We start from the raw sequence: 13,871 nt of genomic DNA, 5'->3' as shown, positions 1-13,871 counted from the left end.
AGGGTTTTGAAAAAAAAAAAAAAAAAAAAAAAAAAAAAGCTGATGTCACCCTCTAAACATCAGTTTAACACGTAAACGTAGCAGCAGGATTTTGTGACATCACAACTACTTGAAGTTAATCATGGTCCAATATGCAACTGTGAAAACTTGTCAATGAGAGAGTAAAGGAGGAATTATAAACTGGACAACTGAACTTTTTATTATTACAAGCACACATTTCTGTGTGTGTGTTTTAAACATGTTAGAGGACACCTTAAACATTTACGTGCACAGCGTTAAACATACCGACAGTGCGGTGACTGACAGGACGACTGAACAGACAGCGCAAATACAGCCCTTTGTACACGACCTGCCCACAGTCTGTCCTCAAGACTGAACAGTCACTTTATCTGTTGAACAGCTGAGCTAACCTGTAAAAACTTCCAGGGCTACAGAAATGTCTCCTGTTCGCGAAGCTAACGTTAGCCGCCGGCTAGCCAGCCACTCACCATACTGTGTCGGGATGGGGTCAGGCTGGTAGGTAAAGTGCGCCGCATGCCTCCGCTGTGTTTTTGTACGGGAGTTGCAGCTCGGGGACAGTTTTAGAAGAGTGGCCCCAAACGAGCTCTGAGCCCCGGTGCCAATACCGGAGATGGGAAGTTTGGAGTTTGCACCTCGGATGAAGAACCGTGCAGCAGCCGCCATCACTGTTGTTATGGCTGACCAGGAAGGGCAAGATGAATCAAAGAGTCAAGATCCTCTATTAAGGAGAAGATGGCTTCACTCGGGGGAGAGAAACTGGGTTATATCCTGTTAACCGAAACACTGTCCCAACAATTATCTTATCCAGTACTATATATTTCTCTCAACGATTTAAGAGCTACTGCAGTCCGTATAAACGTAGCTTAACTTAGAACACAGCTTTTATCTCGTATTAACCCGTCGAGAAAGTGAACCAGAGGCTAGTTTAAGAAGGAAAAGGAAGTAACCCCGGCTCTTTGTGGTACCCGAGAATAGTGTCAGAGTGAGAGCTCTTATGTTCTGCTCCCAATGCAAACCTCAGTGATCAGATAAGGGTTGTGATTGGTCAAAAAGGAGGGCGGTGTGTGTGCGCGTAGAGATTTTGGGAAAAGTCAGTGCGCACTGTTCATATACAATATATACGGTTTTTGGTTAGGATGTAAAACGACGAAAAAAACTGAAAATCAGCCTGTTGACTGTTGGTGGGTTTGTGTTCATGTGATCACCATGCCACCTCACACTCAATCAAACGTTTCAGCCAATCAGCCATTAAAACACAGACCAGACTATGACGATTACTTCAGGTCTACCTGTCTGTTGTCAAGTTTGGTTTCAGTCTGTTACGGCTGTTTCAGAATACGTGCAGACTTCAGACTTGCAACGTCCTGATGCAATGAACATACTCTGTACAGGCTGTCTGGCAAATAATTTTCAGTTTGTTCATTTTTTTTGTTAGATGATGATTTAAATTGTCAATATCCTTTAGCCTCATAGGGAGAAATATTTAGATGATTAAGTATTTTCTCTGAAATAAAAATTTCAGGTGCAAATATATGAATTATCAAAACAAAGAGTTATTTACCAAAAAAAAAAGAAGAAGAAAAGACAGTAACAACAGCAGCTGTACAAGTTGAGCCATGAGATATTACAGTAATTCCTAAATCAATAATTTTAATATTATGAATTATGCTCAGAGGTGTCACTGGGTGCTAATGTGTCCCTAAAGTACTTCTGATGATAAGCAGCACATTATTAAAGTTTCTCCACATCTTGTTGGAGTGCAGCCAACAATTATGTTCTTGTTTAACAGGACACATTTGAACATCTTCGAGGAAAAGTTTGATAGAAAATATTTCAGTCAAATATGTAAAGCCATACCACTTCACCATTGCACAAAACTAACTGCAAAACACTCATTCATCTTTCACATATTCATCAGATACTCAACAGTGATGTTAAATGGAAAACTATAAAATGATTTTTTTTCATGACTATAAAATATCAATTGAAAAAGTGACAATATAAGAATCAGGGATAATTTTAATAGAAGCACAATTTAAAACTAACAGATGCTATCCAGCTGCAACAAACAACTTGAGTGTGAGCTTGACATCTTGTTAAAATCTTTTCTATTCATGTTTAGTCATATTTTAGTTAGGCATCCATAACTGCTCAAGTTACAAAATGAAAAATCTATCAAAGTGTAAGCTCATTATATTTACTGATTCATTTTTGTTTATGTTTGCTGTAGCCTGTGTTTTGCTCTAGGGGTTCACTTGAAATCATTCCTACTACGATTAAAGGTTTTCTAAACCATCGAAAGATGTTTTTTAAAAAGACAATTAGGCCACAAGATGGTGCTAATCTCTAAATCCATAAAAAGAAAACTGTGAGGAAAATACACCAAATGACCCACAACCACTTTTCTAGATTCTACAGAATCACTGCCTTATTAAGAAGCTCTCCAAAAATGTTTGCACTACTGTCAGTTCATTCTAAAATTATTCTAACAAAAAGATTTAGTGAATATATTGAACTCTGTGCCTTCAAAAGGGTATTTCAACATGGTATGTATATTTTTCTGTTACTGCAGGCAAACTGTTGTCCAGCTATAATATATTTGAAATCAACCCAAATTAATTCTCCATGTAGATGATTGAAAAGTAAATAAATACCCATCACACATACTACTTTTCAAATTAAAAAATGTTCCCACTTGTGTTTCTCTCACTGTTTTTAGTTTTTTAATTTAGTGAATCTCTTAAAGATGTGTTAAAATGACAAACAGTACCTTTCTACCTATTCTTTACAACAGCTGAGACAGGTGAGCCAACAACTCTTACAGTAAGGATACAGTATCTTTATTTGCAGATGCTGTATACTTACATTATAGTATTATCAGACGTGTGTAAAAAATGAGACCATACAATGAAACAGACATACAAATATAGATATGTTAGTTCTACATCTACAGAAATATTGTTACTGCTCTGAAGTGGTTATGTGAGGTCAAAAAAGGAAAAGAAAAAAATAAAGAAGACAAAAATGATAAAGAAAAAGTAATATCCACATCACATTTTCAGGACATCACATTTTTTAGGTTGACGACTTTGCACACTCTGCGACATCCAGCTTCCTGCCACTGCTGCACATTTTTGCCAGATTCTGTGAAAAGCAGAGAGCAGAGTTAATATTTAAGAAAGCTCCTGTTGGAGAAAACATTTCCACAAAGGAAATCTTACATTAGCAGCGCGGATGATGCTGTTTGGAGACTGGAGGGCTGCGAGGTCCGTTAGGATCTTTTTGAGATCGCCGTTACATGGATGCTCTGAAAACAGGTGAATTAAAGAAAGGTCAGTGTCACATGATGAACAGCAAAGGTGGCTTCTGAGTACACAGATGTTGAATGTGTGTGAGTGTACCTGGTTCAGGTGATTCTTGTGGCTTCAGCTGCAGATACGGATGCTCCAGCAGTTCTGCTATAGAGATTCTCTCTCTGGGGTTTCGTACAAGGCACCTCTGAAACATCCAGGCAAACAGCTCATTTTTATGTGTTTAGTTATAGTTTTAGATTCCTTTTAGATACAGATATGGCCTGTAGAACAGCATATGGTCTGAGTCTGTTTAACTCAAATGTAAACAGTCAGTGGCATACTGTACTGGACATAAGTGTGTGAACGTAAAATTGCAAACTGTCTCCAAAGCGTGGCCGGAGATAACTAAAATTGCTTGCCATAAACAATAATTACAAACAACCAACAACAAATAAATGTCACTTGGTTGTTGTAAATGATGAACTGCAGAGAGTAAAACAGCCCAGTTGATTAAGCAGAGCAACACAGCAACTGCAATCTATCACTACATCTGTCAACATACAGACGTTTCATCACTTCCACTTCTTCTATTCTTTGTTACTCTCACCCTTGAGGTCATGTTCCTTAAATGAAAAATGTGTCTTGTGTATGATGAATCTACGACAGGGAAATGTTAAAATGTGGCTGTGTTTTCATCACAGGATGACTCCTTTAATAAACCTGCTTTGAAAAGGATCAAATGACTTCATAATTTATCACTCCATTGTGGATTCACAACCATTTTCTTAAATCAATTCATTTCTGTTGCTTCTATGTCAAAGGCCATTTAGAGTTTAGAAAGATCTAAAAAGGCGTTGTAGCCTTTGAAGACCGTCTCTCACCTTCAACACATCCAGCAAATCCTTCTCTGAGATGTCAGGAAATTCAATCCTATGGGAGGGATCGATGATGGCGTGCAACTTGGCAATCTGATTGGTGATGCTTTGGAACGGAGTTTTCCCGTAAGTCATGCAGTACAGGATACATCCGAGGGACCACACGTCACCTTTCGGGCTGATCTTTAGGGAAGAAGTCGGAAAAAAAGTTTTCACCACTGTACTCATGAGAAATGATTGCTTAGGATCTTTAATCGACTTAGTAGGAGTACCTTTGATCGTGCTTTTCCTGGCTGGGATGAAGTGTCTTTGATGGTTTCAGGGGGCATGTAGTTCAAGGTTCCAACCTGTTACACAGGTAGAGTATAACTCTGATACAGCTTAATTATGTTTACAGTGAAGTCTGTTCCCACTTTCCACAGAAATTCAGTAAAGACAAGCAGAAATCTTACTTGTGAATCTTTCATGATGCTCGTCACATCTGGTTGGATTCGGTTTGCGATGCCAAAGTCAATCAACTTCAGCGAAGCATTCACGATGACAAAATTAGCTGGCTTCAAATCGCTGTGGACAATTCCTGCGTAGAAGACATTAAGAATGGTTAGAAGGTAAGATCATTTCAGTGTGCCGTTTAGTAAACAACACTTAGCATCGATGAGGGAACAGTAGAGAGAGCTATAAAGAAAGAGAACCATGTTTGTGGATGGTTTGGACAGCCTCCAGCATGTTCTTCCAGTAGAACTTCCTCTCCAGCGGATTCACAGCTTTGCGGTTTCGCAGCCAAGTGTTCAGATCCAAGTTTCCACACTCCATCAGCATGTAGATGTAGCTGTTGGTTATTTCACTGTAAAACACATATGCAACTGTCAGAAATCATAATTACGAGCAGACCACAAGAGCTGTTATATGAAGTATTAGATTTCTTTTTTTTTGTATAATCTAATTACTTTACAGCACCGCCACTTGTAGCATTGGATTTGGACAAGCCGTGTACTCACTAATCATAGAGCTTGATAATTTGATCGCTGTACTGCTGCAAGTGGTTCAAATGTTCAATCTCATTTTTGTAACTTTCTATAGTCTGAGCATCAGCCTCCTCGAGGTCGACGTATTTCACGGCAAACAGTTGCTTTTTGTGATCGAGGACCTGGTAGACCTGAAAGAAACAGAAAACGACAGCCATGAATTAGATCTGCAAACAAGAACAAAAGCAAATGAACAATATGAATTCTCTACTAACGCTTTACCTTGCTAGATCCGCCACGTCCAATCATCTTGAGTATGAAGAACTGTTTGCCCTTAATGGTTATGGATTCATTTGAAAAGGCAGTCAAGGAAGCCTAAAATGTTCAGACAAAAGTACAGCATGTCAGCAAAGACAAAGTGATTCCTCGTGTAGATCACTTCAAAAGTTTCACTTCTATATTACATCGCAAGACATGCTACACATCCAGATGTCTAACACATCTCTCTGCTTAATCGTTTCATGCATCCATGCTGCGGGACACAGAGGACACGTATCTTCTCATCACGTGACTGAGTGGAAGCTAACCAAGGCCCTGTTTACACCTGGCATTAACATGCGTCCTGGGTGATCCCCTCACGAGCGGACAGCTGTAAGCATAGAAGTGAATGCACCCAAGACGCATTAGGACCACATTCTGAGGTGGTCTGACCCAAATTTTTTCAGCAGTGTGTATGCGAATGTTGTCTTGGGCCACATTGATGGACACATTTAAGACCTCATAAATGCCAAGATAAGCAGCAAATGTGTGGTTTCAACTGATTTCACTACGTGTCCCTTAATTCTTTACACACTGACTGAAGTTACTGTTGCCGAACCAGTTCCATCAAGTGTTTGGTGTCATGGAGAAACTTTTAGTATATCAGGTAACAGCAAAAGGCGTGAACATGTTGTACCTGTGGAGTTTGGAAACATAGGGCTTGTGGGGCTTGGTTGAGCGGTGTGAAGGGCTGCTGAACCGGTCCGGCTCTGTGTGCTGCCACTGCAGAGGAAAACACTTCAGGGCCTCTCTTTACAACGGGAGTGATAAAGCTGAGGAGTGGGGGAGAAAGATGGAGGTGTGACTGGGGAAACTTTATGATGATTAAAATAAAAACACATATAGAAACAAGAGAGTACCTGTTGGCAGGTGGGTTTCTGTAGCTGTTTGGTGTCTGGCAGACTGTTTGTGGGTTCAGTCTGGATGGAAGATGTAGGGATGGAGTGGGGACTGACTCCACCACACGAGGCACAGGTCTGGGGTCAGGAGGTGTTGAGCGTTTATCCTAGGAAATAATAATTTGATCAGAGGTCCGTTAAGGGTTTGAGACTAAGACAGAATCTGATACAATTAATAAATGATTGGTGGTCAAAAACAAAAACAATCAATATTATATCAGAATAGAATCAGAAAATCATTGTGTTGTCATGTCTGTAGATCTTCCTTTACTCATAGTGGCAACAATGCTAATAATACTAATTTACGATTAGGTACTTAAAAGTTTCACACCTCTGGAGAGACATGCCGGTTGACGAAAGTTGGCATCTTCCACTCTGATACGGGCTCCTTGCTGGCAGGTTTAGGCTGTTCCACTGAGCGGCTCACTGGGACCCGAGCAGGAAGCTGAAAATCCTGGTTTCCCCCACAAGCAGACACTGGAACACCTGTTTGCACATCTACACAAAACACAGTCAAAATTAGAAATATTTTGGTTACAAATCATGTCCAAGTCAGCACTTTAACCATAAGAGTAAAAGACTCTAAAATGAATTTCTACCTGCGGGCTGTTCCTCCTCCCTGATGGGCACAAGCTGTTTCTCCCCAGCTTTCAGGTTACGTACAGCCATCTCCAGGAGCTCTGCTGGCTTGGCATTTAATGCCTGTGCCTTGTGCAGTATTGAAGTCGCTTTGATCACATTACCTTAACAGGAAAGTGGAAAGAAATGATAATTTCACTACATTTCAGAGACCGACTGGTGTAAGTTAGGAGGTTGTAAGAGTATTAGGACACTGTCACATGCGTGACAACTGACAAGTGTTTTTAAGAGTTCTTAATATGAATGTTGCCAAAACAAAACAAATACTGAAATCTGTATTTGAAGGTGTATAAATATGTGATATGAATTCTGTCTGTGTTGGTCTATTTCATGTATCTTACTTCTGGAAACAGAAATAAATACCTTGAGAAATCTCAAACTGGGCATGTGCTACGTGGACAAAGGCAAAGCCTTTACAGTTGGATCTTGCAACTATAAAGTGGTCTTGGGCTTCATCCGGGTCCTCGATCCTTCAAAAAGAAAAAGAAAAGAATGATGTTAGAGTTTGATAACTCTGAATACACACCACAAAGCCCCAGTACTCTAGTGCATGTGCATCTAGTCTATTTTCATCCACACTTACCCCTTGAGTTCTGCATATCTGACCAGTATTCTGGCATAGCTGGCATTTTTGCTGAACTGTCTTATCGGCAGCCTGGAGAAGATTTTAGAGTAACAGTCCTTGAGCTTATTAAGGAGGTTGATGTCTGTGTGAGGGTTGCCTCTTTTTTCCAGGCTCGTCAGAAACGTCCAACATGACTCAGGAGAATTTGTATTAACGATTTGGTCGAAGTTGTATGTTACATCTGTCAGGGAGAAACTAAATGTCATAAAAACAGTAACAACAATTTACACAGCTCTATAAAAAAAAAAAAAAAACCTGTAGTGACTACTCAAACTGTGAGGCATTCAACGTAGCATATTGTCAGGGTTATAGAATACCTTCCATCCTTGACGTGTCCCTCGTGTGCAGCAGTGTGGTGGTGGAGTCTACAGCTGCTTGGTCCTCCCAAGGGTAATGCTCTGGGCTGACAGCAGGTGGCTGAGAACACAGCAATATAACAGAAAGATTTTAACCATATTAATTTAAACTTCAACAAACTGAACACCTTTGCTCAGCAGACCACTGAATGTTGATTCTGACATTGCTAAACCCAAATTACTGTACTCGTGTATACTCACAGGTAGATCTCCATCTACGGCATTTTTCTTTGAGGATGACAGCCCAAATACCGAGTTTACACTTGAACCAGACGTTTGCCTAAGATGACGGTAAAAAATAAATATAAATATATATTAATAATGCTTAAAATTAATTATTACACATCTAATTGAAATATTCAAGCATTTGCATTCAAAGTGAAAGTGGGTGTGACAAATGATAAAATTCTATTTCTTACATTACACTTGTTTAATGATTCAGCACATTTTAATGAGGTGCCCTGTGGTCTCAGCAGTTTGTATCACAAAACAGCAACAGCTTGAGAATATATTATGTCAGAGGAAATTATTTCCTTAGATTAATAATCACAGCACTGCAGGTTACATGTGTACTCCATTACTGTTTCCTAAAGTGGCACATGGGGATGCTAGTATAAGTAATGTTAGACTGTCATTAGTATAAGCCATTCTCATATATTTTAACTATATCATAGCTAAAATGATTTCACACATTTGGAAATAAATGCTGCTAGAGAGAAACTACCTGGACAAACTGGTGTCACTTCTCTTTGAGGGTTTTCCATTTATGTAGTCATCATCGTTTTCTGGGATAGAGAAAGGTACTACGGGAACTCTCCCTGGCTGGAACAAAAAAGGTCAGAACACAACTTCATAAAACATGTATTTAAAGTACATACAATCTTTAGAAAAAAAAATAAAAATGTTAAAGTGAGTTATAAAAACACAGGTAGGATCAATGTAAGCTCGCACCATGCCAACTGCTCTCTTGCGTTGCGATCCAGACCTCCGGCCTGGTAGCTGTTCATCTAATGATCCACCGAGCTGCTCTGTCCTGCACGCCACAGATTAACAAGATGTCACATTCCCTAAATGAACCGCTAAATAAATGAACCGCTGAAAGGCATCGTTTTATTCTTACCCCAAACCAAATATACTGGAGAGCTGCAGGTCACCTGTCCCGTCTGATATTCTGCTTACTTTTTGGAACGCAGAGCCTTTTTTGACAGAATCCTGCACATTACTGCTGGACAATACTGGCAGGCAGAGGACACGGCAAAATGTGAGAATCAGCAATGAAAAGTCAATATATCATTCGACCAGTCAAGAAACTGAATGTGAAGCCATTAAATAAAACAAAAATAAAATACTCACGTGGTACATTTTCCTTATCCTCTGAGCAGGAGACTTGTGTTTTCCCTTGCATGCTTTGCAAGGCCGCTTCCAGCAGTTCCTTTGGTCTCGCACCAAGTCCAATAGCATTCTGCAATATGTAAATGCCCCTCTTTGTGTTGCCTAGTGAGATGATATAGCACACACTGAAATAACCCAGATAAGTCATGACAACATGTTTGTATAGACAAAAACAACAGGCTCATCTCTCTACCTTGGGAATGTTCAAACTGAGCATGCGCAATGTGAACAAATGCAAAATTCTGGCTGTGAGATCTCGCCACGTTGAAGTTGGCTTCTGCCTCGTTGACATCTTGAATTCTAAAGACAGAAAAGAAGGAAAAACAAACTCAGTGGACACTCTTTAAAAAGACAAAATCTGTCTGATTTCATCTATACAAGTAATGACTTTGTTTACTCACGCATTCAACTCTGCAAATCTGACCAACATCCTGGCATAGCTCTCATTCTGACAGTGCTTTCCGAGCGGCATATTGGAAAATACTCTGGTATAAAAGTCAACAAGTCTGGTGAGGTGGTTACGATCCAGGTGAGGGTCCCCTTTCTTCTCCAGGTCCGTCAAATACGAGAGGCACGATTCAGGCGAATTTGAGCCGATGACCTGGTTGATATTGTCTGTGTCATCTGTAACAAGCAACATGGTGTCATGATGATGTGGACATATTGAATACTGATGTGCATATAGATCTTGTGTCATAGTGACGGGACTTCTGGGCATATCATTACCTTCATTGAGATATTTTTTGATTTTGTTGAGCTTTTGATAAAGCATGGCAAGCTGCTGCTTTCTGTCTGTATGCTCCTCTTCCTCCATCTGAAACAGAGGTGTAATCACATTACAATAGCTCAGATCAGGATGCCCATTGTCTGGATGAAGACATACACTAACGCCCATTTAACATAACGACGTTTTAATTATTCCTTTCTTGGTCAGACAGTGTGCGTTAGTGATGTCAAAATCCTTACAGGACACGTTATAAATGACATTTAACGCAGCAGTAAGGCTGTGTTGAAGTTTAATGTACACAAATACTTGATTGTAACGGTACGTTACCACAGGTATGTGCTGCTTCTGATCCGCTTTCAACTCTGGAGAAAAATGACTGACTTAACTGTCTTGAAGATACTTGCTATGTATAACATTACCGGAGTTTTAGTAACATGCACAGGACAGATTACCGCACACGGTTAGAGGAAGAATTGACTCTTTCATGTTTACAGTCTGACTGAGCTCAGTTAGCGAGCTAGCTGACATGTTGCTAACGGTGTGGTTAACAATAATACGTAGCTAAGGAATCTCGGGTGACGTTACATATATATGAAAGTACCGTAAACAACAATATAAGACTGTTTTGAAATAGATCTCACCGTGTTTGTGTTGTCAATAATCCTTTTTCACGCTCGGGCCAGGAAAAAGCTCGACTGACTTCACTTTGCTTCAACTGACAGTTTTCAAATCTGCCACTTCCGCCGGAGTCGAGCGCTGATTGGATAGTTTGTGCTTCTTCTTCTTTATGTAAATAGCGGTTGATAAACCAGCTCATAGGAGCATTGCCGCCACCTACTGGGTTTTTTAATTCCCTCATGTTATTAATAATACCAAGACCTCCTAAAGATGCTGTTTTTTATTGACATAATGAAGCTATGAATCCATCCAAGCTAGACTTCGTGTGCTTGAAATGTGATTTTAAAAATATTACCCTGCTCCAGAAATCTTAGTTTACTGTATCTGTGCCATTTCATTGACTGCTCCTCTCCTCCATGTGTCCAGGACAAACCTAACACTAAACCAAACACAAGTGGTTTCTGACGCAAAGTGAAGAAAAAAAGGCAGTGATGAACATGATGTGTCCTGTAAATACATGAGGGTTAAAGTGTAGGTGTGATGAGGTTTAAAAAGCCCTTGAACCTTTTCTGGATGCCAAACTTTTAGGTCTGTTAATATGTTTGATATTTGAGCCTGTGGTTTATTAAGTGAAGCCTGGTTCACCCACAAAGCTCGTTCCACTTGTTGTCTAATTAGGCCTCTTGTCAGGACTGTGTGGATGTGCTCCTCAGTCTTATCAGGGTTCTTATGTTAAAAATCCAGTTTTAAACTGATATTGACAGTGTGCTCAGATGATTTATGTTAAAGAATTATTTTTGTGTTTGATCACATTATCACACAGCAAACCTGACGATGTATTCTAGCACAGGAATATTGCACACACTGCACAGAGATAATGAGGAACAAGGCCTTGATAGGAGGCTCAGCAGCTAATTTGCACTTTGCTTTGATTAAAGTATGATGCTATATACACAGATCATTATATTGAACAGTAGAGGACCCAAACTGCAAACACCAACCACAGAAGAGAATACATTTATACAGTTTATTCAACCAAATGAATAGTGCAACTCAGGAGCAGGGTGACTGGATGAGATCTTAAATGTAAGAGATCCAGAACAGTGCAAGGCTGGTGGTGGCAGCAAACTTCAGGAGCAGGTGTTTAGATAAGACTGAGCTGGATGGATGACTGGCAGGATTTCCTGAAGCACAGGGGAAGTAAGGTTAAACAGGATTCAAAAAACAAATCTGGAAGTCTGGAAGGTGGAATCAGTCCTCTATATAGGATGACTGGATGATGAGCAGCAGGTGGTGATCTGACAGTCAGGTGAGAGGGAGACTGGAGGTCACATCCAGCAACACACAAAACAGAGAGACAGACATGTCAGACAAACAGAAGGTGGAGTTTGGTAACTTACATTTCCTTACAAGTGAGAACTAACTACCTACCACTACAGGCTACAACCTGCAGGCTGCCTCCACCTGCATGTTGTAGCCTGAGGCTTGGAGGTGGATGATCAGGCTACTGCCTCACCAAGTGCTTGCTCCTGATGGGACTGTTGCATCTCTGTAAATTATTTAATAAACCTGCTCTATATAAAATGCGTAATGAGATAACTTTGACGTCGTCTGATTTGGTGGTACATGGATTGCTTTGAACTGAATTGAATTGAATTGAATTAAATTAAATTAATAAGTGGAGCTTTTACAGATTGTTGTCAAAGGCTGGTAGGTGGATGGTCAGGCTATGTCTACTTGTCACAGTCTGCAGGTGGAGGTGGGCTGCAGGTTGTTGACAAGGGTTAGTAGGAGGAGGGTTGGGCTCCAGCTGCTTGCCAGAGTCTTCAGCTGGAGACGTGCTGCAGGCTGGTGGAAGAGCCTGGCAGGTCCTGGGTCAGGGTACAGCTACTTCCCACAGTCTGCAGGTGGAGGCGGCCTGCGGGCTGTTGGCAAAGGCTGGTAGATGGAGTGTCAGTCAAAGGTGCTTGCCAGAGTCTGCAGGTGGAGGCGGCCTTCAGGCTGGTGGCAGGTGGAGGGTTAGGCTCGAGCTGCTTGCCAGAGTCTGCAGGTGGAGGCGCCCTGAAGGCTGGAGGCAGAGGCTGGTAGGTGGAGGGTGAGTCAAAGGTGCTTGCCAGAGTCTGCAGGTGGAGGCGGCCTACAGGCTGGTGTCAGAGACAGGTAGTTGCCTCTACTTGCCTCTTCCACCAGCCTGCAGGCCGCTTGGTGGCATGTAGGTGGATGGTCAGGCTACAGCTGCTTGCCATAGTCTACAGGTGGAGGCGGCCTGAAGGCTGGAGACAGAGAAGATGGAATGCCAGTCAAAAATGCTTGCCACAGTCTGCAGGTGGAGGTGGCCTGTAGGCTGTTAGCAAAGGCTGGTAGCAAAGGTCAGTCAAAGCTGCTTCAGGTCGCGTCCACCTGCAGACTGTGGCAATCAGCTGCCCCCTGGCCCTCCACCTGTCAGCCTCTGCCACCAGCCTGCAGGCCGTCTCCACCAGCAGACTGTGGCAATAGGCTTTGACTCACACTCCATCTACCAGCTGCTTGCCATAGTCGACAGGTGGAGGCACCCTGAAGGCTAGAGACAGAGAGTGGTAGATGGAGTGCCAGTCAGAGTGTTTCGCTACAGTCTGCAGGTGGAGGTGGCCTGCAGGCTGTTAGCAAAGGCTGATAGGTGGATTGTCAGTCAAAGATGCTTGCCAGAGTCTGCAGGTGGAGACAGCCTGCAGGCTGTTAGATGGAGGGTCAATCAAAGATTCTGGCCACAGTCTGCAGGCAATGGCAGAGGCAAGTAGGTGGAGGGTCAGGCTCAAGGTGCTTGCCAGAGTCTGCAGGTCGAGGTGGCCAGAAGGCTGGTGGAAGAGGCTTCATGCCGCCTCCACCTGCAGACTCTGGCAAGCACCTTTAGACTGACCCTCCACCTACTTGCCTCTGCCATTACCCTGCAGGCCGCCTCCAGCTGCAGACTGTGGCAAGCAGGTGGAGGTGGCCTGCAGGAGGCAAGCAGCTGTACCCTGACCCTCCACCTGCCAGCCTCTTCCACCAGCCTATAGGCCGCTTGGTGGCAGGTAGGTGGACAGGCAGGCTCCAGCTGCTTGCCATAGTCTACAGGTGGAGGCACCCTGAAGGCTGGAGACAGAGAAGATGGAATGCCAGTCAAA

The 13,871-nt window shown here is 42.0% G+C and overlaps 2 protein-coding genes across 3 annotated transcripts in view; both read right to left on the bottom strand.

The window, feature by feature from the left end:
- Positions 1–961, bottom strand: part of bckdhb (branched chain keto acid dehydrogenase E1 subunit beta) — a 47,794-nt gene extending 46,833 nt beyond the window's left edge. Inside the window, exon 1 of the mRNA XM_010744596.3 lies at positions 489–961. Within this exon, the coding sequence (XP_010742898.3) occupies positions 489–684 (196 nt within the window). The 5' untranslated portion in view covers positions 685–961. The remainder of the gene's footprint in view (positions 1–488) is intronic.
- Positions 962–2,839: 1,878 nt separating this feature from the next.
- ttk (ttk protein kinase) lies at positions 2,840–10,882 on the bottom strand. Of its 2 annotated transcripts, XM_027286749.1 has the most exons (26): positions 10,752–10,875; positions 10,438–10,472; positions 10,110–10,197; positions 9,785–10,007; positions 9,577–9,683; positions 9,345–9,485; positions 9,112–9,226; positions 8,943–9,024; positions 8,716–8,813; positions 8,193–8,271; positions 7,953–8,052; positions 7,594–7,816; positions 7,374–7,480; positions 6,971–7,114; positions 6,703–6,869; positions 6,333–6,478; positions 6,110–6,245; positions 5,437–5,529; positions 5,188–5,345; positions 4,882–5,033; positions 4,642–4,766; positions 4,462–4,536; positions 4,196–4,372; positions 3,423–3,519; positions 3,243–3,328; positions 2,840–3,165 (listed from the first exon to the last, which is right to left on the bottom strand). In XM_027286749.1, the coding sequence occupies exons 3-26, from the start codon at positions 10,195–10,197 to the stop codon at positions 3,097–3,099; spliced, it is 2,988 nt and encodes a 995-aa protein (XP_027142550.1). In that variant the 5' UTR covers positions 10,438–10,472; positions 10,752–10,875; the 3' UTR covers positions 2,840–3,096. The 2 variants fall into 2 exon arrangements, with proteins under 2 accessions (XP_027142550.1, XP_027142549.1); XM_027286748.1 differs by lacking the exon at positions 10,438–10,472 and having other exon boundaries at positions 10,752–10,882.
- Positions 10,883–13,871: the final 2,989 nt, after the last annotated feature.

Source organism: Larimichthys crocea, chromosome XIII (genome assembly GCF_000972845.2).
Source record: "Larimichthys crocea isolate SSNF chromosome XIII, L_crocea_2.0, whole genome shotgun sequence".
Lineage (NCBI taxonomy): Eukaryota > Metazoa > Chordata > Actinopteri > Sciaenidae > Larimichthys > Larimichthys crocea.
Note: the sequence above shows the minus strand (reverse complement) of the source record. Positions and strands in the feature narration are given on the sequence as shown.

Excerpts from the sequence above, each read along its gene's own strand:
- ttk (XM_027286748.1), bottom strand. The coding sequence starts at position 10,197 with ATGGAGGAAGAGGAGCATACAGACAGAAAGCAGCAGCTTGCCATGCTT. Across the intron at positions 7,115-7,373 it reads CCAGTTTGAGATTTCTCAAG|GTAATGTGATCAAAGCGACT; the intron begins GTATTTATTTCT and ends TTTCCTGTTAAG. Across the intron at positions 6,246-6,332 it reads AGAAACCCACCTGCCAACAG|CTTTATCACTCCCGTTGTAA; the intron begins GTACTCTCTTGT and ends CCCACTCCTCAG.